This window comes from Hylobates moloch, unplaced genomic scaffold (genome assembly GCF_009828535.3).
Source record: "Hylobates moloch isolate HMO894 unplaced genomic scaffold, HMol_V3 SCAFFOLD_16, whole genome shotgun sequence".
Classification (NCBI taxonomy): domain Eukaryota; kingdom Metazoa; phylum Chordata; class Mammalia; order Primates; family Hylobatidae; genus Hylobates; species Hylobates moloch.
This window is the reverse complement of record NW_026652291.1, coordinates 68,676,872-68,700,316: the sequence shown is the minus strand read 5'-3', so window position 1 is coordinate 68,700,316 and position 23,445 is coordinate 68,676,872. Positions and strand designations below refer to the sequence as shown.

The following is a 23,445-nucleotide window of genomic DNA, read 5'->3' as shown; positions in this document are numbered from 1 at the left end:
GTGATTGAATCATGGGGTGGGTCTTTCCCATGCTGGTCTTTGATAATAAGTCTCAAGAGATCTGATAGCTTTAAAAACAAGAGTCTCTCTGCACAAGCTCTCTTTTTGCCTGCCACCATCCATGTAAGACATGACTTGTTCCTCCTTGCCTTTCACCTTACTCCATGATTGTGAGGCCTCCCTAGCTACATGGAACTGTAAGTCCAATAAACCTCTTTCTTTTGTAAACTGCCCAGTCTCTGGTATGTCTTATCAGCAGTGTGAAAACAAACTATTACAGTAAATTGGTACCAGTAGAGTGTAGCGTTGCTGAAAAGATACCCAAAAATGTGGAAGTGACTTTGGAACTGGGTAACAGGCAGCAGTTGCAACAGTTTGGAGGGCTCAGAAGAAGACAGGAAAATGTGTGAAAGTTTGCAACTTCCCAGAGACTTGAGTGGCTTTGACAAAAATGCTGATACTAATAGGAACAATAAGGTCTAGGCTAAGATGGTCTCAGATGGAGATGAGGAAGTTGTTGGGAGCTGAAGCAAAGGTGACTCTTGTTATGTTTTATCAAAGAGACTGGCAGCATTTTGTCCCTGCCCTAGAGATTTGTGGAACTTTGAATTCGAGAGAGATGATTTAGGGTACCTGGCAGAAGAAATTTCTAAGCAGCAAAGCATTCAAGAGGTGACTTGGGTGCTGTTAAAGGCATTCAGTTTTATAAGGGAAGCAGAGCATAAAGGTTCAGAAAATTTGCAGCCTGACACTGTGATAGGAATAGAAAGTTCCATTTCCTGATGAGAAATTCAAGCCTGCTGCAGAACTTTGCATAAGTAACTAGGAGCCGAATGTTAATCCCCAAAAACGTCTCCAGGGCATGCCAGAGGTCTTCATGGCAGCCTCTCCCATCACAGGTCTGGAGGCCTAGGAGGAAAATATAATTTTTGTGGGCTGGGCCCAGGGTCCTTGTGTTGTGTGCAAACTAGGGACTTGGTGCCCTGCTCCTCAGCTGTTCCAGCCATGGCTGAAAGGGGCCAATGAAGAGCTCAGGCCATGGCTTCAGAGGGTGCAGCAAGCCTCAAGCCTTGGCAGCTTCCATATGGTGTTGAGCCTGTGGGTGCACAGAAATCAAGAATTGAGGTTTGGGAACCTCTACCTAGATTTCAGATGTATGGAAATACCTGGATGCCCAGGCAGAAGTTTGCTGTAGGGGCAAGGTCCTTACGAAGAACCTCTGCTAGGGCAGTGCAGAAGAGAAATGTGGGGTCAGAGCCCCCACACAGAGTCCCTACTGGGGCACCACCTAGTGGAGTTGTAAGAAGACAGTCACCATCCTCCAGATCCCACAATGGCAGATCTACTGACAACTTGTACAGTGTGCCTGAAAAAGCTGCAGAAACTCAACGCCAAACCACGAAGGCAGCCGGGAGGTAGGCTATACCCTGCAAAACTACAGGGGCGAAGCTGTCCAAGACTATGGGAACCCACCTCTTGCATCAGCGTGACCTAGATTTGAGACATAGAGTCAAGGGAGATAATTTTAGAGCCTTAAGATTTGACTGTCCCACCAGATTTCAGACTTGTATGGGGCCTGTAGCCCCTTTGTTTTGGCCAATTTCTCCCATTTAGAACAGCTGTATTTGCCCAATGCCTGTACCCCCACTGTATCTAGGAAGTAACTAACTTGTTTTTGATTTTACAGGCTCATAGGCAGAAGGGACTTGCCTTGTCTCAGATGAGACTTTGGACTGTGGACATTTGAGTTAATGCTGAAATGAGTTAAGACTTTCGGGGACTGCTGGGAAGGCATGATTGGGTTTGAAATGTGAGGACATATGATTTGGGAGGGGCTGGGGTGGAATGATATGGTTTGGCTGTGTCCCCACCCAAATCTCATCTTGAATTGTAACTCCCACAATTCCAATGTGTTGTGGGAAGAACCTGGTGGGAGGTGACTGAATCATTGGGTGGGTCTTTCCCATGCTGTTCTCATAATAGTGAATCTCGTGAGATCTGATAGCTTAAAAAAAATGGGAGTCTACCTGCACAAGCTCTCTTTTTGCCTGCCACCATCCATGTAAGACATGACTTATTCCTCCTTGCCATTCACCTTCCTCCATGATTGTGAGACCTCCCTAGCCACATGGAACTGTAAGTCCAATAAACCTTTCTTTTGTAAACTGCCCAGTCTTTGGTATGTCTTTATCAGCAGTGTGAAAACAAACTAATAAAATAATATACTCACAGTTATATATTTATATACAACTAATGAAAATAGCTAAGATTTACTGAGTACTTAATATTTGCCAAGTGTTATTTATCTTCACAGTTACTCTGGGCATAAATTCTATCATTATCCCGACTTTACAGATAAGGAAACATCCAGAAAGGTAAATAATTTTGTCGAAAGCATTATAGCTAGTAGGAGATGAGCTGGGCTTTGAACCTAAGCTGACCAATTCCCAGACTCTGCACAGTAAAAAGAGATGTTTGTGGTCTATTTGCCTTGACTTGATGAAGTGCTTTAAGAGTGTTTCGCATGTCTTCATTTTTAAAGACTATGCTTGAGCCCTAACAGCTAAATCATGATTTATTTTACCAGAAAAGTATTAAAAGTCATTTTAAGAGAGTCCTTTAAAAAAAAAAACTCTAAAAACATGAATAAGGCTTTTAATGTTTTTATTGAGTACCTACTATACCAAGTACTTCATGTAAATAATCTCACTCAGACACGTAAAACAAGCATCATCAGTTCAACTTGGATGATGAAATCAGGAGCTATTTGCTCAAGGTCATGAAGTCAGGCTGGAAAACCTTCAAACCTGGGTCCAACTGACTCTAAAGTCCAGCTTTTTCCACTACACCACATGTTAAACAGTAAACCCAAATACAAGTAATTATAATCATAAAGCATAGTCTAAAAATGGGTTCTTCTCTGCTGTAGTTAATAGAAATAGTTTTTGTTTATAAATAGAAATAACATCTACTTATAAAGAAAGGTTTCTCTCAAATCAAATGTGCTGATTTTCACCCATATATCTTTATAAATACCTTTTATCTCCTAGTAGCTTTTCTAGGTACTTATGCCTAATATTTTGTGATGAAAATTTAAAGTTCACTAAAGCAAGATGAGACAAGACCATCATTCTGTAATCTTTTAGTATTTATCTACATTAAATTAGAGACATAAACCTATCAGAATACAAAAAATACTGAATGATTCCAGAACAATCAAATTGGCTACATTTAACCTTTCCTTTTTAATGGACTATCTCCAAACTTAGACTTCTAATATATCACATTCAAAGTAATATATTGTCAGTTGCTGAGAAACCACTAAAAGTGCTTAGTTTAACAGTTTCAATTTCTCAAAAACTGTTGAGGCTAAATTTTTTAGCCAGTGCAGTATTATTTCAACAAATACATTTTGGTTCGTATTGCATGCAAGGCATCGTGTTGGGAAATCTGTAGTATGTAATCATATAAAATAGTGGCAGAACAGTTCTTTGGTGAAGAGTTGGGGCCTTCAAGTCAGACAGCCATGGTTTAGAATCTTGGCTTTATGACTTATCAGCTGTGAGGCTTTGGGCAAGTTACTTTACCCTTCTAGGCTCAGTTTCCATATCCGTAAACTGGTTATAATAATTATATCTAGCTCAAAGCATTTTCGGAGTATTAAGTGAGAATATGGCATGTGAATTCTTGGCACAGAAGAAGCATATAATAAATATCTGTAGCTGCTGTTATTCTCATTATACTCTCAAGAAATTTACAATCTCATTGAAGAGCTCATATGAACATGTCCTTTGGGCACTGTTCCCACCTGAGGAATAATCAAATCTTTCTTTTGTTTAATCCATAACTAGCAAAAAAGTAACACACACATATCATATGTAAAGGACATAACTGAGATAACTCAAACTATTAATACTCTCTTCTTTCATCAACTCTACACAGACTAACCCTTTTCTCCTATTCAAGATCTTTTTGTTAGGTCATCTAGAGGCACAGATAATACAGTTGGACCCTACTGTCTGCCATTAAATAGCAACAGGGAATGAATGATAACCAAAGTGCACAAAGGTCTTTTCCTTTGTTTTTGTTTTTAAATATTTGAAGTCCCAATTTATCATACACAGTCATTTCATATTAAGATTGTGAGGTGATAATTTAGAAATTGTAAGAAAATAAAGTTCCCGCTCATATTTGAAAGTCTTTACCAGGAATACCTTATAGCACATCTTTCTGTAGCTAATATTCTTACTTGATAAAAAGGATAAAACCACAATGTTATCAGCTAATCACAGGTCCATTCCTTGTATTCTGGTCTTAATAAAGAGCAGAAGGTAGTTTTAATTGCATCAACAATATTAATCACACCAGCATGTGGGAATGCCATTGAATTTAGGGGTTCTGAATTCGAAATATCGCCTTCTCTCCCCTCCTCTATTGTTTCCTCTGGCTACTTTACACTACTCACATTTGGAGTCTTACTTGCCTTTCCTAAGTGGTGTACATGTGCAGAAGGTTTTGCCCATTGTCTGAGCAAGCAGCAGATTATTAGTACTTTTTAATTAGTACTAACAGCTCTTCCGACATTTCCAATGATGTCTTAAATTCACCACAATTCATATCTTTAAATTAATCACTACATTTTTAGTGTTTGCCTCTTCCGAAAGTTAAATGTTACTGGGAAAGTTAAATCCTCAATGTATAATTCTAAAGGATTTTGTGGGCAGAGAATAAGAGCCCTAACACCTGGTGCTGGGAGGATGGAGTGATAGAAAATGGAGAAGGTGGAGTAAGAAGGAAGACAAAAAGCTAATGATTAAACATTTACTGATTTATAATTGTGCCTATGAGTCAACCCCTAAAAGTAAACAATAAAAAGTATCAGTCTAGGCCAGGTGTGGTGGCTCATGTCTGTAATCCCAGCACTTTGGGAGGCCAAGGCAGGTGAATCTCCTGAGCTCAGGAGTTTGACACCAGCCTGGGCAACATGGTGAAACCCCATCTCTACCAAAAACACAAAAAATTAGCTGGATGTGGTGGTGTGAACCTGTGGTCCCAGCTACTTGGGAGGATGAGATCGTGCCACTGCACTCCAACCTGGGTAATAGAGTAAGATCCTGTCTCAAAAAACAAACAAACAAACAAACAAAAAACAGTATCAGTCTAAAGTGGATAATTAACAAATAAGATTATAAGTTTTGCCCCATTAACTTCTGCAGAAGTTTTATCATGTTGGCAAATAAACACTTCCTTCATTCTTTAAACGAAGACATGCAGGCAGAATAGGTATTAAGCTTCTATGAATACAAGAGAATCTGGTGAGAGTGTTGTGACTAGTTTTTAAGAGCACATTTCTATTTGAGTTCACAGGGGAAAGGGAAGGAGGGTTTCAGGAGGCAAGATTCATCACAAGACTAACCGGAGGATTCTGATCCTAGGCCTCAATCACAGCTTCTTAGTGTCTAGGAGTTAATGTCTTTGATGTTGAAGCTGGGAATTCTTCTCTCATGATTCAAATTCTGCTACCCTGATTTTTTTTTTTGGCAGAGTTTTGCTCTTTTTGCCCAGGCTGCAGTGCAATGGCGTGACCTCGGCTCATTGCAAACTCCGCCTCCCAGGTTCAAGTGATTCTCCTGCCTCAGCCTCCCAAGTAGCTGGGATTAGAGGTGTGTGCCACCATGCCCAGCTAATTTTTGTATTTTTACTAGAGACAGGGTTTCACCATGTTGGCCAGGTTGGTCTCAAACTCCTGACCTTGTGATCCGCCTGCCTCAGCCTCTCAAAGTGCTGCGATTACAGGCATGAGCCACCACGCTGGGCCTACTTTGATTTTTAAATAACATCAAAGAGTGATATTTACTTGATACCATGTCAAGGACACTAAGTGGACTCAGCTCTTTAGCAAAGGGAAGAGGAGAGACATTTAGTGTCATGACATCTTATACAGGCAGTTTCAGAAGGTAAATACAATTGTATTCTACTTGGCATTTTTCAAGGTATTTTCACATTATTATTTCATTTATTCTTTCTCATCTTCCTCATATGACATCAATTTATAGATAGAGAGAAAGGTTCAGAGAGGTTAGAAAACTTGCTTTAGCTCACACATAGAAAGTGGCAAACTTGGTACCCCATGATGACTCAGATGTAGTGCTTTTCCTGCCATGCAGAGATCCCCTTCGAGAATCTAACAATGCTATTTAGAGTATTAAATCGTATTATCTTTGGATGGTGGCTATATGTTCTCTGTTATATTACATTCCTCCAACTTCAATGAAATGTTTCTTTCTTCTGGAGGATTTCAAAGAAAAAATAATGAACAGGTGAAAAAAATAATAAAAATCTAAGCTCTTAATTGAAATGCACTGATAAGTAATTATTCTTATTCACTAGGAATCACTGTGAAATGTCTTTATAGTCTGTTCTCAGGAGGCACTTAAAAGTGTGTAATTAAAACAAAAAACCCTCAATTTTCAAAGAACTTTTTCATAGATTGCATAAAGTACAGCTACGGTAGTTGGGATTGGAAGACTTTAATTATGAAGATGATAAAGGATTACGGTTTTTTGCTTATCTGAAAAATTGTTGAGAAAGACTGAAAAGGAAATTTAACATTTAATACCTAAAAGGCAGAGAAGAGAAAAACAATGTAACTGTTAAACTGTATCCACTCAGAGATCATATCGCCAGCAAAACAATCATCTATACCACAGCTGCTGACCCTTAAGAAAAGGAAAGGACCTCTAAACGCAGGAAATAGATCACTCAAAATGAATATACTTTACTTATCCAAGATTCCTGTTCATTTACTCTTACTTTACAGCTCTAACCAAACTTGGCTCTTTTATTTTCCAATTCACAGAAGATTAAAGGAAGCAAACTAGAATATAAAGAGCAGCAGTTATGTTTTGGAAAAAATACCATTACTGTAAAGCTATACCCATTAGTTAAGGAAAAGAAAAAAAAAGAAAAACTATTAGAAGATTGATTGGGACTGTTCAACAAAGGAACAACATCTGAACTGATGTACCAGATGATGATTCAGTTTCCAAGTTAAATAGCAAGTGTTATTTAGGAAAGAAAAAATATGTATGATTAATTTTATTTCTATTTTTAAAAAGATTAAAATATTTTATGCTTAAAGATTTTATGTGGCAGTAATTTTGAAAATCTATCAACTGCATCTCCAATGATGTTGGCTAATGAAACACTACTAGTCTTTTTACCTCACCTTCCCAGTTATATTTATTAAAATAAATGCAATGAAAATTTCATCTCTAGGCTGGGCATGGTGGCTCATGCCTATAATCTCAGCCCTTTGGGAGGCCAAGATGGGAGGATAACTTGAGTCCAGGAGTTCGAGACCAACCTGGGCAACATAGTGAGACTCTGTCTCCATAAAAAAAAAAAAAAAATCAGCAGGGCATGGTGGTGTGCACCTGTGGTCCTAGCTACTCGGGACGGGGAGGCTGAGATAGGAAGATTGCTTGAGTATGGCAAGTCAAGGCTGCAGTGAGCTGGGATTGCACAGTTGTACTCCAGCCCGGGTGACAGAGCAAAACCCTGCCTGAAAAAAAAGGAAAGAAAAAAAAATCCCACCTCTAATGGTTTACACAATTGCCTTATATCCAATTCAATACTTTCTTGCATTAGGCTTCCTTCTCCAATCAGCTGAACTTCTAATACTGAAATATAATAACCTTGGGCAGTTAGATATTGCTAGCCAGCAACATAAGAATTTTACAAACTCTATTTTCATGCTTTTCATGAGAAAACTGGTTGGGTGATGATTCTCTGTAGGTAAACTTGTTTAGCTGATAATTTAGAGCCAGCACTGGAAGCTTACTGTACATGATAGTAACTTAAAGATGCTTTGGACAAGTTAAATAATCCTTGTTTAAATATATATATACACTGCAAATATATAGGCTTAATCTTCCCAACTTTCTTTCTATATTTCAAAAAGTATATAAAAAGAAATAAAAATATGTATCCAAAAATGGAACTTACCTCATCACTTTCAGGCTGTGAAAACACAATTGGCTGGCCTGTATCTGAAGCTTCCCTTATATTGAGGTGTAAGGGAATGTCTCCTAAAAGAGCCCAGCAGACATCCATTAGAACCAGAAAAGTTTATGTAGGCATTTTGAATCTCACTATTTGAACTATGGAAAGAAACAAAATCGGAACGAAATTGATTCAAATCGACTATCTTCTAATTGCTGAATCTTTGAAAAAGAAATTTCAAATGGGAATTACAAACAAAATATTCTATTTTAGAGTAGTACAGTGATTGTATATGTTTATATAGGAAAGCTCTGTGGCACCCCATCAAGGGATGAGACCTCTGATTTATTCTTTGCTGGAAGTCTCCAAGCAAGCAATGGCTTGGAAGACATTTGCAAATGATTTCTCCCATTAATATCTGATATGACACATCATGCCACATAATAAGAGGAAACTGAAAAGAAAAATATGGGGAGGCAAAGTAGTCCAAAAAAAAGTACAACAAAATAACCTTCCTGATGTTGGCAAATGGAGTGAGCTCAAAGAACTGGTCAAAAGTAGGCCAGACCTGTTATCTCAACTATCTGTCTCTTTATCAGACAGAATTATTTTTCTCTTATTATTTACTAACCTATGTAGCACCATATATAACTTGTGAGCTTGGTGAGATCTCAGCAAGTGTATTATAAGAACCTCCAAAATACAGACTGAGATGGGAGAGGTGTGTTTTCTTGAGGACATATTACTATCAGGCAGTGGAATTTAGAAGCTGACCTAAATTCTGACCCTTCATCCAATATACTCTTTCCAGCACACTATCACAAACGAAGTCTATCAAGACTGAGATTTAAAGTGCAGTGAGTGGGGTCTTAAGTAGAAAAGTTGACTTGCCATGGTACTTAGCATTCTCAGAACCACGCCAAATCCATGCAAAGGTTATTAAAACATATGTGTATGTGGTGTTTTATTCATATAAGTAATTTAGCACCATGTCAGGCAATTTAAATAATGAAGTATATGTTATAAAAATATTACAATATATACTATGAAGTACATGGAAAAGGAAATGTTATTTGATGATCCTCTTGTCAAATGCTGTGATCTTAAACTATAAGTCTTTCCTCAATATCCAATGGCCAAATGACAAATACATATTTCAGTATCCATTTAAGGATTAGCTTTTCATAAAATTTGATTCCTATTTTCTAGATCAACTTTGGACTATAGGAAACTGTCACAGGAGCAGGCAGAAAAAAATGTTATAGAAAATGCTTAGAAATGGAAGTTTTTTTCCTCTCAATTTATGAACTGTCATTCTAGTAAAGAATCATGAATGATTTCTTTTCTACTGCAGAAATGGAAGATAAAAGAGTAAAACCTTCTCCTTTATATAGCCATCTATTGACATCATTTCTTATCTCCAGATACTCACAATCCTACCTACAGACACAGAAGACTAGACCAAGAAGGGGAAAAATCTTGTTAAAAATAGGTACATAGTAAGAATGGTAATGGGCTAATGGTTGTATCTAGACAGGGATTTTTAAAAAGTAAAAGTGAGTGAGGAGCAGTCTGAGCTTGAGAAGTATTTTTGAGGTGCTAAGTCTGAAAGAAATGAGGAAACATTTCAGACATATAATAGGTTAAAGGGTTTTCTGTGAGATGGTCTGAGACCTTAACTACTATGCAGAAACTGTCCCTGTAGGTAAATATAGACAAGATTCTGAAGAGCTATTGTGCCAAATAATCATTTAAAACACGACCCACTGAATTAAGAGTCTGCCAGGGAGTCAGCAAAGGACAAATAAATGTTCCCAGGAGGTTCAACTGGCCAAGAGGCCAGAGCTGAGAAAGCTTTTTCCCTGATTTCAGTTCCTCATTCCCAATTCCAACCTCTTCATAACTGAAGCCCTGCTCCATTTCATGGGAGACACCATGGGACCCATGACTACATTAAAAGGAGAGGACATGCCCTAACGAGGAACTCTAAATGATTTTTCCCCTAACACTGTCAGACATAGCAGTCTAGGGCACCATCAAATTTTTGTGATCAGTAATCAGTGTTTCTGATACATTTTTAGGGTAACTGTACATCTGTGAGCCATTGGTTAAAATGTAACTTCCATACATACCATTGTTTCTCAATGAAATGTTTCAAATTCTAAATAACTGACTTAGCAAATTGTTCAGCTCATTTGTAAGTTAGGAAATTACAATGTTGTCAGTATAATTCAATAATGCCATTATAATTACACATTTGCTTTATTATATAAGTGAATGTCAATCTGTTATTATGCAGATTTGGAAAATTGAACTTTCTGGGTTAAATGAAAAACAGTTGCAGAATATAATTAGTGGCTATAATTATAGCAATGTATCAAAATATATCATTAGTATTCACCTGGTATTGTAGTGGCTGCTATAGTGCAAATGCGTAACAATAATATATTTAATATCAACTTTTAGAGACCTAATTATAACAGAGAATGTTTTGAAATTCCTTGATCTCTAGGGATCTTAATTTTTAACTACCTAAGTCTAATAATTCACTTTATGCCTTCCTTATTCAGCATCTAACATCTGCCTTTGGCAAGAATAGAAACTCATTCACAATTAGAAAATCAAAACATGTTTTCTAAAAAGTCTGTTACGTTGCCTGTGGATTTTTGGAACATCATGTTTTATCCAAAACCTGTGTTTTGCTTATTTAACACATGATTTTAGTTCTCCTCATAGCACTAATGAACTCTTCAGTTCAGTGCCATGAACAGTGTGTACAATGTAAATTTCAGGTGCCATATTTTATAGACATATCAAACACATTAAATATTACAGAAAACAGTAAATACTGTCATTCTACAGCAGAAAGACTAACAAATACAGAATTAATCAGGAAGGCATTTTTATATATGCACTAAGAATGAGCACTTCTAGAGGTTTTTACAACATACTGAACAGATATTTTAATGTACCTGTTTCTACTGAAAGATGTACACCCAACTTAGCAAACACACTCATGACTATCATTTAAAATATGGCTTCAAATTACAGTACTTGGACTACAAAACTCTCTTCTCAAATTTAAGTTATAGACAGTTTTTATTTAAAATAGAAATTATTATCATAGTTGACAGAAGAAACCTATTCAAAAAGGCCAAAGAAAGGTTAACACATAGAACTGTGCTGTATTAATTTAAAACACAAAGCCAAAAGCAATTCATCATTTTCTGAGACATTCCTTTGTTTTTTTTTTGTTTTTTTTTTGAGATGGCGTCTCACTCTGTCACCCAGGCTGGAGTGCAGTGGCACGATCTTGGCTCACTGCAAGCTCTGCCTCCAGGGTTCATGCCATTCTCCTGCCCCAGCCTCCCAAGTAGCTGCGACTACAGGCGCCCACCACCATGCCTGGATAATTTTTGTATTTTTAGTAGAGACGGGGTTTCACTGTGTAAGCCAGGATGGTCTCGATCTCCTGACCTTGTGATCTGCCCGCCTCGACCTCCCAAAGTGCTGGGATTACAGGCATGAGCCTCCATGCCCAGCATCTGAGACACTCTTAATCATCAAGCCTCATTCCCACTTTCCCTTCTGCCACTTCTACAAAACAACATCCCACAGTCTTACCTAGAACTTCAAGACCAAGGGTCTGTGCTAGTTTCCTTGCACCATCAGCACCAAAAATATGAGTTTTGTGTTTACATTTTGGACACTGGAAAACACTCATGTTTTGGACAAGGCCAAGGACCTAGAATAAAAACACACTGAAATCAAAATAAAATTAAACCAAATATTAATACATTATTTCAACAAATTTTTACAGAGTGCCTACTGAGTTCTAGTGGCACTCATCAATGTTATCACAATGATGGATAAACTATGGCCTCTGCTCTGAAGGAACTCATGAGCTAGTGAGAGAGCAAGACATACAGAATTACCTTTGATATCATAATAAATACTAAAAAGGGATGAATAAACAGGAACCAAAAATTCTGCCTAGAAAGAAGAGGAATCTTTGAATTTCCCATAGACAATTGTTTCTTCAGGTTGTGGGGTGATGAGGAGGTGAGACCCACAGCAGGAATTCTAGACAGAAGGAAGAAAACAAGCCAAGGTAGCAAAATAAAACTGTGTGGCCTATTTGGGCTGCAACCCAGTGGGTGGTCAAGGCAGAAGACGGTTTGGGAAGGAAGGTTAGGGCCATGTGGGAAGATGCTGAATACCATCCATGTATTTGAGGCATTCCGCTTCAGACAACAGGAAACCACTAAAGGTTTTCAAAGCTGAAAAGATGGTATCAAAGAGGTAGTTACACAATCAGATTTTTGTTTTAGAAATTTATCTTTGATGACAATTTGGAGAAAAATAAGAAGTGAGGAAGAGAGGAAAATAAATACCTAAGAGGTAATTCTGCACGAAGTCTCACAGTAAGTCTAAAATATACGGAGTGTTTGTTATATGCCAGGTGCTGGGACAAGTACTTTAAATGTACTATCTTATTTACTCCTCACAAGAACTTTATGAGACAGTTATTTTGTTTTTTGTTTTGTTTGTTTTTGAGACGGAGTTTCACTCTTGTTGCCCAGGCTGGAGTGCAATGGCGCAATCTCGGCTCACCGCAACCTCCACCTCCTGGGTTCAAGTGATTCTCCTGCCTCAGCCTCCCGAGTAGCTGGGATTACAGGCGTGCACCACCACACCCGGCTAATTTTCTATTTTTAGTAGCGACGGGGTTTCTTCATGTTGGTCAGGCTGGTCTCGAACTCTCAACCTCAGGTGATCCGCCCACCTCGGCCTCCCAAAGTGCTGGGATTAGAGGAGTGAGCCACCGTGCCCAGATGAGATGGTAATTTTATCATTCCCATTCTATAGTTGAGAAAACTGACAGTGCTAACAAAAGTGTAAAACTCAGCTCTTATCAGAATGTTATTGTTTGAAACAAAATTAAGTTTCATAGAAAAGGTCATTCTCTTTCTAAGTTTCCCTAGCTTCTGCTACAAAATAGATATAGCTAAACCTTGAACATGAGTTTGAACTGTGGGGAGTCCACTTATGTGTGAATTTTTTTCGAACCAACCACAGATAAAAAATATAGTATTTGCCCGCCACAAAACCCAAGTACCGGAATGGCTGATGTCCTAGAAGCAACTGTGGAACTTGAGTATGCATGAATTTTGGAATATGCAGTGGCAGGGGGAGGGCGATTCTGGAATCAATCCCCCACATATACTGAGGGAAGATGATACTTAAGAAATGTTATTATTCAACAATACTGTTGAATAAATAGACACACTCTGCAAATATAATCCGTACTCATGTTCCTTTTAATCCCACTCTCTTATTGATGAGAAGCAGTAGCTCTCTTCCAGAATAAAAATGCAGAACTCTACTTTCAGAGGCTTAGAGATTACAATGTCTGTATCAGTTCTACCATAAGGTTAGGATTGTAGATTATTAGAACATTTGCATTTTAAATGAAGAATGGTACTGATAGTCCACAATGAAACATAGATAAGGTGGAAAAATTGTTATTCTTTCTGAAAAGAGAAACAGAAAAGACTAAAGTTGCCCCCAATAATTATATATGAAGACAAATAGTGAAAAGACGTAAATCTATAGCAAAGCATTTTCCAACCATCTAACATACATATATGCCCTTTTGCTGATGCATACTATCATAAAAAATAAATCACACTGTGTTTTGGGAATTCAGTACTATCTCCAGAAAGCTAGAGAGAAACATAGCTTAATAACACACAGCTTGTTTATTAACTATGCCTATATAATACACTCATTGCTTGGGCAGTTTTACTGCCGTTTATGTTAAACGTGATATATTTCCTGACTGTATGGCTCTCAACTTAAACCAAAAATTATCACTCAAAAAGTGAGAAAAGCAAAAACACCTAAAGAAAGTGAAAATCTATGTGAGGGTATATTTCAATTCAGAGAGAACAGGAAAAAACATTCTGACCTTGGAATCTCTTAGACTCCCTAAGACATAGAGGCACAGAACAAGTGTGTATTTGCAGTTTGTGTGATTTACATCTTCTTATCAAATCATTCTCTATGGCCTGTATAAATATCTCAGAAATGTTCTCTATAGACTACACAAATGTCACAGATCTAAAATATAAAACTATAACCAAACTCAATATTTAACGAGTTCTTAATATGTGCCAGTAACTGGGCTAAACACAAGGAATAGCATACAGTGGTGAGCAAAACAGACTTGATCCTTACCCCTTGGAACTTGTACTGTAATTGGAGGAACAAAGAATAGTGCAAGAATACACTTATAAAATGGAATGGCTTCTCTGGAAGCAAAGTACAGGGTATTATGAGAGTGTAGAACAGAGAGGACTTGATGTACTCTGGGAATCAGAGAGGGCTTCCTTGAAGAAATATTTGATCTTAAAGCTACAGAGTGACCGGGCAAAAACAAGGAGAAAGGGAAGAAAAACATTCAAAACAGAAGTAGGGGGCACATGTCTCCCTTCAAGGAACTGAAAGGCCAGTCTGAGGCCTCTGAGGTGTGGTGTGAGTGGAGTGAGATGAAGCTGGAAAGGTGGGGCTTGTAGGCTATATTAAGGTGTCTGAGTTACATAATGAGTGCTCAAAAGCCATTATAGAGTTTTAAGCAAGAGAGGCCACTATGCCTGTAGTTGTAGTTGACTCATTACTCAGGACTGCAGTGTGTTAAAAACAACACAAAATAATGGAAGAAGCTAAATGGACTTGTCTTTGTGTGTTTATTTTCTTAGACAAACACAAATCCTAGGCTGTGTTCTCCAAAACTGATCATGAGAGAGGTGTCAACTTTTAATGCTGTCTAAAATATGTCCATTTCTCTGCCTGGGCACAAGGTTAGGACTTTTCTTCCCTCAAATTAGGTAGGAACACGTAACTTGTTTTGGCCAATGAAACGTATGCAGAAGTGCCATGTATCAAATCTAGGCCAAAGCTTTAAGTGTTAATTCCTCATTATTTTTCCCTCTGTCCTGACTACCAGCAAGCCTCCAGCTGGTGGCTGCTGTGTCAGTCTGGGTGCCAGAGTGTTGAACAATACAGAGAACGATACAATACAGAGGAGTGTTGAAGCCAAACCACAATGGACACGGAGCATGAGACAAATAAACCTGTGTTGTTTTAAGCCACTGAAATTTGAGAGTTGATAACACACATAACCTAGCCCATGTGTGATAACACACATAACCTAGCTGATACAGAGGTGTAAAAAGAAAACATTAGGATTTCTATTTCTATGTTATGATTTCCTTTCAATTTCAATTTTGTGTGTTTTATAAAGAAAATAACATATTAATGTAGTAATATATGTATACTACATATACAATATATCTTATTAATAAATATATTTCATACATATATTAGGTTATATGTTCAAACATCATTTACTAATAAGGATGTATAACTGAAAGTATGGAGGTAGACTGGGTACGGTGGCTTATACCTGTAATTCCAGCAATTTGGGAGGCTGAGGCAGGAGGAGCACTTGAGCCCAGAAGTTCAAGACCTACCTGGGCAACATAGCAAGACCCTGTTTCCACGACACACAAAAAAATTAGTCAGGTGTGGTATCACACACCTGTTGTCCTAGCCACTCAGGAAGCTGAAGTGGGAGAACTGCTTGAGCCTGGGAGGTTGAGGCTGCAGTGAGCTCTGTGATTGTGCCACTGTACTCCAGCCTGGGTGACAGAGCAAGGCCCCATTTCAGAAAGGAAAAAAAAAAGTTTAGAACTAAAGAACCCTTTATATGTTTGAAAGTCAGAGGTTTTGACAACTAAGCTTGGCTCTATTACTGATAATATGTAACTTATTCTAGTTAAAGGATAAATGTTCTAATATTGCTTCCTAGACATTTTGAATAAATTAATTCCACTTAACTCTAGAATTCCCTCATCTTAAGAACGTCCCACACATATACCACCTTGCTGGATTTTACCAAAAAACTTGGTTGTAATAGAATAAAGAGCCCAGAACAGACCAGACGTGGTGGCTTACGCTTGTAATTCCAGCTCTTTGGGAGGCCAATGTGGGCAGATCATGAGGTCAGGAGATCGAGACCATCCTGGCTAACATGGTGAAACCCCATCTCTACTAAAAATACAAAACTCAGCCGGGTGTGGTGGTGGGTGCCTGTAGTCCCAGCTACTCGGGAGGCTGAGGCAGGAGAATGGCGTGAACCTGGGAGGCGGAGCTTGCAGTGAGCCGAGATTGTGCCACTGCACTCCAGCCCAGGCGACAGAGCGAGACTCCATCTCAAAAAAAAAAAAAAAAAAAGCCCAGAACAGACCCATATGTTGTGGGAAGTCAGGGACCCCAAACGGAGGGACCCCAAACGGAGGGACCGGCTGAAGCCATGGCAGAAGAACGTGGATTGTGAAGATTTTATGGACATTTATTAGTTCCCCAAATTAATACTTTTGTAATTTCTTATGCCTGTCTTTACTACAATCTCTAAACATAAATTGTAAAGATTTCATGGACACTTATCACTTCCCCAATCAATACCCTTGTGATTTCCTATGCCTGTCTTTAATCTCTTAATCCTGTCAGCTGAGGAGGATGTACATCGTCTCAGGACCCTGTAATAATTGCGTTAACTACACAAATTGTACAGCATGTGTGTTTGAGCAATATGAAATGTGGGCACCCTGAAAAAAGAACAGGATAACAGCAATTGTTAGGGAATAAGAGAGATAACCTTAAACTCTGACCGCCGGTGAGCCGGGCAGAACAGAGCCATATTTCTCTTCTTTCAAAAGCAAATGGGAGAAATATCGCTGAATTCCTTTTCTCAGCATGGAATGTCCCTGAGAAAGAGAACGCGCACCTAGGGGTAGGTCTCTGAACTGGCCCCCCCGGGGCGTACCTGTCTCTTATGGTTGAGACTGCAGAGGTGAAACAAACTCCAGTCTCCCATAGCCCTCCCAGGCTTATTAGGAAGAGGAAATTCCCACCTAATAAACTTTGGTCAGACCAGTTGATCTCAAAACACTGTCTTCTGATAAGATGTTATCAATGACAGTGGTGCCCAAAACTTCATTAGCAATTTTAATTTCGCCTCAGTCCTGTGGTCCTGTGATCTCGCCCTGCCTCCACTTGCCTTGTGATATTCTATTACCCTGTTAAGTACTTGATGTCTGTCACCCACACCTATTCGTATACTCCCTCCCCTTTTGAAACTCCCTAATAAAAACTTGCTGGTTTTTGTGGCTTGTGGGGCATCATGGATCCTACTAACGTGTGGTGTCTCCCCCGGACGCCCAGCTTTAAAATTTCTCTCTTTTGTACTCTGTCCTTTTATTTCTCAAGCCAGCCGACGCTTAGGAAACTAGAAAAGAACCTACGTGATTATCAGGGCAGGTTCCCCGATACCCATACATGAAAGTCACTAAGTTACAATGGAGACAACATAGTACTGCATGTTAACTGGATATCCATATATAAAATAATGAATCTTAACCTCCTACCTCACTCCATACACAACAATTAATTCCAGGGGGATTTTAGAGCTAAATATGACAGGTAAATAATAATGCTTTTAGAAAAAAATAGGCAATATACTAATGCTGCAGGCAGGCAGAGATTTTTCTAGCAGGACACAAAGAAGCACTAGACACAAATGAAATTATTTAAATTAAATTGGACTACATTAAAATTAAATTAATCAGAAGATATGATTAAAAGAGTGAAAGGGCAAGCTATAGAGCAGGAGATGGTATATACAATACACATACATGACAAAGGACTTTTACCCATAATGTATAAAGAACTCCTGCAAACCAGTAAGGAAAATTCAGATAATACAATAAAGAAATGGACGAGATTTAACAGACATTCCACAAAAGAGGATATTCAAAGTATATTTATGGTTAAGACTGTATTAGAAAAGAAATATCAGTATGACTAAAACGAAAAACAAAATTATATCAAATGTTTGTGAGAATGTGAAACAAGTAAGATTCATTGTTTCAGTTGAGTGGAAATGGGTACAATCATTTTTAAAAACTGTTTGGCAGTATCTACATAAACTGATGTATGTTTATACTACAGCACAGCAATTCCACTTCCAGTTATGTACCAACAGAAAAATGAATAAAACATTCACTAAAAGACATGTACAACAATGTTCGTAACAGTACTAGTCATAATAGGCAAAAATGGAAAACTACTCATGTCCATCAACAATAAAATGGACAAACTGTCATATATTTAATGGAATGCTACAGAGCAATGACAAGAAAAGAACGATAGCAACAATTAGCAGTATAAGTGAATCTCACAAACATAATTTTAAACAAAATAAACCAGACACTCAAACATATAACACTATATTATTCTGTTTGTAGAAATTTCACAAGCAAAACTAATCTATAGTGTTATAATTTGGGTTCCATTTTACAGTAGTGACTGGAAGGTGGCACAGGCATGAGTTTTTAGGATGCTGGTAATGTTCTATTTCTTATTTTGAAATTTTATACTGTTTGACTGACATTTCCTCAGTCCCTGCTCCCTAGCCCCTGGTAACCACCATTCCACTCTCTACCTCTATAATAACTTTTTTTAGATCCCACATATAAGTGAGCTTATGAAGTATTAGTCTTTCTGTACCTAGTTTATTCTACTTCATATAATGTCCTCCAGGTTCATCCATGTTATTACAGGATTTCTTTCTTTCTTTTCCCTTTTTTTTTTTTTTTGAGATGGAGTCTCGCTCTGTCGCCCAGGCTGGAGTGCAGTGGCGCGATCTCGACTCACTGCAAGCTCCGCCTCCCGGGTTCACGCCATTCTCCTGCCTCCGCCTCCCCAGTAGCTGGGACTACAGGCGCCTGCCACCATGTCCGGCTAATTTTTTTGTATTTTTAGTACAGACAGGGTTTCACCGTGTTAGCCAGGATGGTCTTGATCTCCTGACCTCGTGATCCACCTGCCTTGGCCTCCCAAAGTGCTGGGATTACAGGTGTGAGCCACCGCGCCCGGCCGATTTCTTTTTAAAGGCCAAATAGTATTCCATTGTCTGTGTCTATGTGTGTTTGTATACACATTTTTAAAATCCATTCATCTGTTGATTGATCCCATATCTTGGCTATTGTGAATAGTGCTGCAGTAAACATGTGAGTGCAGGTATCTCTTTGGTAGACTGATTTCAGTTCCTTTGGATATATTCCCAGCAGTGGGACTGTAGGATAATATGGTAGTTGCACAGTTAATTTCTTAAGGAACCTCCACACTATTTTCCTTAATGGCTGTATTAATTTATATTTCCACCCAAAGTGTGCAAGGGTTCCCTTTTCTCCACATCCTCGCCAACACTTTTCTTTTGCTATTCTAACAGGTATGAGGGGATAATAGCTATTCTAACAGGTATGAGGGGATATCTCATTGTGATTTTGATTTGCATTTCCCTGATGATTAGTGATGATACTAGCATTTTTTCACATAGCTGTTGGCCATTTGTTTGTCTTCTTTTGAGAAATGTCTACTCAGATCCTTCACCCATTTAAAAAATCAGGTTGTTTGTTTTCTTGCTATTGGGTTGAGTTCCTCATATATTTTGAATATTAACTCCTTATGCATGTTTTGCAAATATTTTCTCTCATTCTGTAAGTAGTCTCTTCACCCTGTTGATTTTTTTCTTGGCTGTTCAGAAGCTTTTTAGTTTGATGTAATCCCATTTGTCTATTTTTGCTATTTTGTCTATCCAGAAAAATCATTGCCCAGACCAATGTCACAGAGCTTCTTCTCTAGGTTTTCTTCTAGTAGTTTTATAGTTTCAGGTCTTACATATAAGTCTTTACTTCATTTTGGGTTGACTTTTATATATGGTGTGAAATAAGGGTCTAATTTCATTCTTCTGCATGTGGACATCCAGTTGTCCTAACACCATTTATTGAAGCAATTGTCCTTTCTCCATTGTGTGTTCTTGGCACCTCTGTCAGAAATCAATTGACTGTAAATATATGATTTCTGGGCTCTCTATTGTTCTATTTCTGGGATACAAACAATGGGTATGTTTACTTTGTAAAAATTCATTGAGCTATAATTTGTGCCCTTTTATGTATGTATGCCACAGCTTCAATGAAAAGTTTGCTTTTAAAAAAGGTGGTCATGAGAAGAATGGTAATAAAGCAGTAAGAACAAAAAACCAAAACAATGACATATTAGGTATCTTGTGAACTTGCATATAAAAACAACCATCTGTTTTTAAATAGAAAATATTCTATAAAACCAAAAGCAGTAAAATTGAGTTCCTTGGGAGGAATAATCTCCTATTCTTCCTAATTAATACTTCAACAAAAGCGCTGAAATAAAGTCTAACTCCATAAAAGCTCTAAAATGGTGGGGTTATAGACCCACAATGCCCAATAGGGTAGCCATTAGTCACGTGTGGCTGGCTACTGAATACTTGAAATGTGGCTAGTCTGAATTAACATGTGTTATAAGGATAAAATACACTCTGAGTACTGAAGACTTAGTACAAGTAAAAAAAATGTAAAATATCTGAATAATTTTTAAAGTTTGCAAGTTATTTATTTTTAACCTTTTCCATCAAAGTATATCAGGAACACACAAAAAAGTACTTAAGTTTATGGCAAAATGGAGTCACCAAAATGTATGCCCATGTTTCCAAGACCCTGTTAATAAATAAAATGTTGCCAACACCCCAGAAGTTTCCCTATATATCCTCCAAACACGTTCCCAAAGGTATTCACTAACCTGCTTTCTAACACCATAAATTAATTTTGTGTTGTTTTGAATTTGATACTAATGGAATCATGCAATATATATTTTTGTGTCCAAGTGATTCATCCAGCTAAACTATGTACCTGTAATTTATTTTCATTGAGTCCTAAGATTTTATAAGGACTATATTACAAATATCCATTCTCCTGTTGGGTCATTTGGGTTGTTTCCAGATTCTGGCTACTGTAAATAATGCTTCTGTGAATGTTTTTGTACATGTCTCTCTCTTTTTTTTTTTTTTTTGCTGGTTATTAGGTTATATGTATTTAACTTAATACGTTAAAGAAGCAAAAGTTTCCAAATAAAGTTCTATCAATTTATACTACCACCAGCAATGTACGAAAATTCCAGCCATTCCACAGCCTGGATCTTTGGTACCATCAGTTTTTTTTAATTTTAGCAAATATGATGAGTGTGTAGTAGACTCTTCATTGTGCTGGCTTGTTCAACTGTCTACTTGTTTATACTGGGAACCAAATTACTTAGACTCTTCCTTACATGGTTCCTGGTTAAAGTTTGCCAAAAGTAAAGTGGCGGGAGATCTGGAAGGTGGAAATGAAGGCTTAGGCATTACACATTATTGGTTTTCTTTGTTCAGAGATGGTGAAAGGAAGATTCGGAGGTGCAGCTGCATTCCAGTTTGTCCTCATTCTTCTGGAGTCTGTGCCCAGCTATCTTTTCTACTATGGTTTTAATTTGCATTGCCATAATTATTAATAAAGTTGACTATATGTTTTACTTTTTTTGTCATTTGTATATCCTCTTCCATAAAGTGCCTGTTCAGGTCTCTTGCCTATTTATTCAATTGATTATATGTCTTCTTCCCCTTACTGAATTGTAAGAATTCCTAGTGTTTTTCAAATACAATTCCTTTTTGATTGATCCTCAATAATTTTTATGTGGTTTTCATGTTGAAATGATAATATTTTGAATATACTGTGGTACATGTATTATTAAAATTAACTTCATCTTTTTTTACTATTTAAAATATGGCTACTAAAAACTTTAAAACTACATTTGTGGATCATATTTCCACAGTTTATATTTCCATTGGACAGTGCTGCTCTAGAAAATTAAAGCCTGACTGTAAAAGCTATTTTTGTAGTTCTCCTACCTAATCTTTTAAGGGTCTAAAGATGCAAAAAAATATTTTATCAGGTTCCGTGATTTATAATGAATTTTTGTTTTTTTTTTGAAACAGGGTCTCACTCTGCTGCTCAGGCTGGAATGCAGTGGTGTGATCACAGCTCACACTCCCGGGCTCAGGCGATCTTCTTGCCTCAGCCTCCTAAGTAGCTGAGACTACAGATGCACGCAAGCACACTCAGCTAGTTTTTTATTTTTTGTAGAAACAAGGTCTTAGTATGTTGCCAAGGCTGGTCTTTAACTCCTGGCTTCAAGAAATCCTCCCACCTCAGCCTCTGCACCTGGCCTATTATGAATATTTTTAAAAATTGAACATAAATAAAACACTTTAAAAATATACAAAACAGATAAAGTACCAAGTTTCTGTGCTTTTACTTGAAACTACATCAGCCAAATGTGATAATCCTCTTTTATGGTTATCTCATTCTGTGCAGAGCTCATACAACAGTTATATATATATAACTCTGTGTATATCTCTCTCTGTATGCACATATAGAGATATAGTTATATCTATATATAAATATACATACATATTATTTATATATTCTATCTTTGATTTATTAAAAAAGAGAACACATCAGTCATTAATTAACAAATGCAAACAGTGGCAAACAATTCTTTCAAAACATAGGGTTAGCTGGGGGACAATTTAAAAGAAACCCTTGGGTATTAAAAAGCTTAGAAACCACTGCTCAAGTTCACTTAACAGCAATCCTCCATAATCAAGGAGGTTTTGAATGGGGGCAACTAATGCAGTAAGAACATTAGAATATCCATATTACAGTTTTGTTCATTAAAAATTCTTCTCTGTTAAATAGGAAAGAATTCAAGTCCATTATGATGTCTTCCCCGCGAAATAAGCCTTACATCTTGTGAATACTTCATATACTGTTAAGCTGTTTGTATTTATTGTAGAGCTATTGTGTATATCCTTTAATAGCAGAAACATTAGAAAACAGATGCTTTGCTATAGCTTAATTTACATAATACCACTGAGATACAGCTGTAAGCATGCTCAATCATTTTTTAATGTCTCATCAAAGCATAAGGTCCTTTTTTCTTTTTACCTCAGCCACTTTTACTGAAAGAAAGCAAATACTACATGCCTGGCTACCATCAGCCACCACAACCTTTTTGCGTATGATTTTTGCAGTATTCCAATCCATCACTGGCTCAGAAGGGCACTTCTTGTCTTAACTTTTTAAAAATTGATTCTCTTGAAATATCAACATTGCTCTGAATATTGGATTTTTCTGTCTAAATCTATTGAATTAAGGAGGCCCAAAAGGCTCCAATTTTAATTTCTTTTTGGCATTTTAAACCCAGATACAGGTAAGTAACAAGCAAGATTTTTAAGCTACTATATAATCCAATTTATCCAGGTTACAATCAGGTTAAATGCTTGCCGGTTGGAACCTGTCACAAGCATTAAAAGCCATGATTTAAGAAAAAGTGAGGAGGAAAAATTCATTGTTAAATAATGAATGATAATAACTGAAATAGATTAGATTCATAACTGCTTCTCAGTTC

At 37.5% G+C, this 23,445-nt stretch overlaps 1 protein-coding gene across 4 annotated transcripts in view; it reads right to left on the bottom strand.

Moving 5' to 3' along the window:
- NUBPL (NUBP iron-sulfur cluster assembly factor, mitochondrial) overlaps positions 1-23,445 on the bottom strand; it is a 322,052-nt gene that overhangs the window by 90,576 nt on the left and 208,031 nt on the right. For all 4 annotated transcript variants that reach the window (XM_058429741.1, XM_032180169.2, XM_058429740.1 and 1 more), the window contains 2 exons: positions 11,629-11,749; positions 8,008-8,090 (listed from right to left, as the gene is read on the bottom strand). In XM_058429741.1, coding sequence (XP_058285724.1) covers positions 8,008-8,090; positions 11,629-11,749 — 204 coding nt within the window. The remainder of the gene's footprint in view (positions 1-8,007; positions 8,091-11,628; positions 11,750-23,445) is intronic.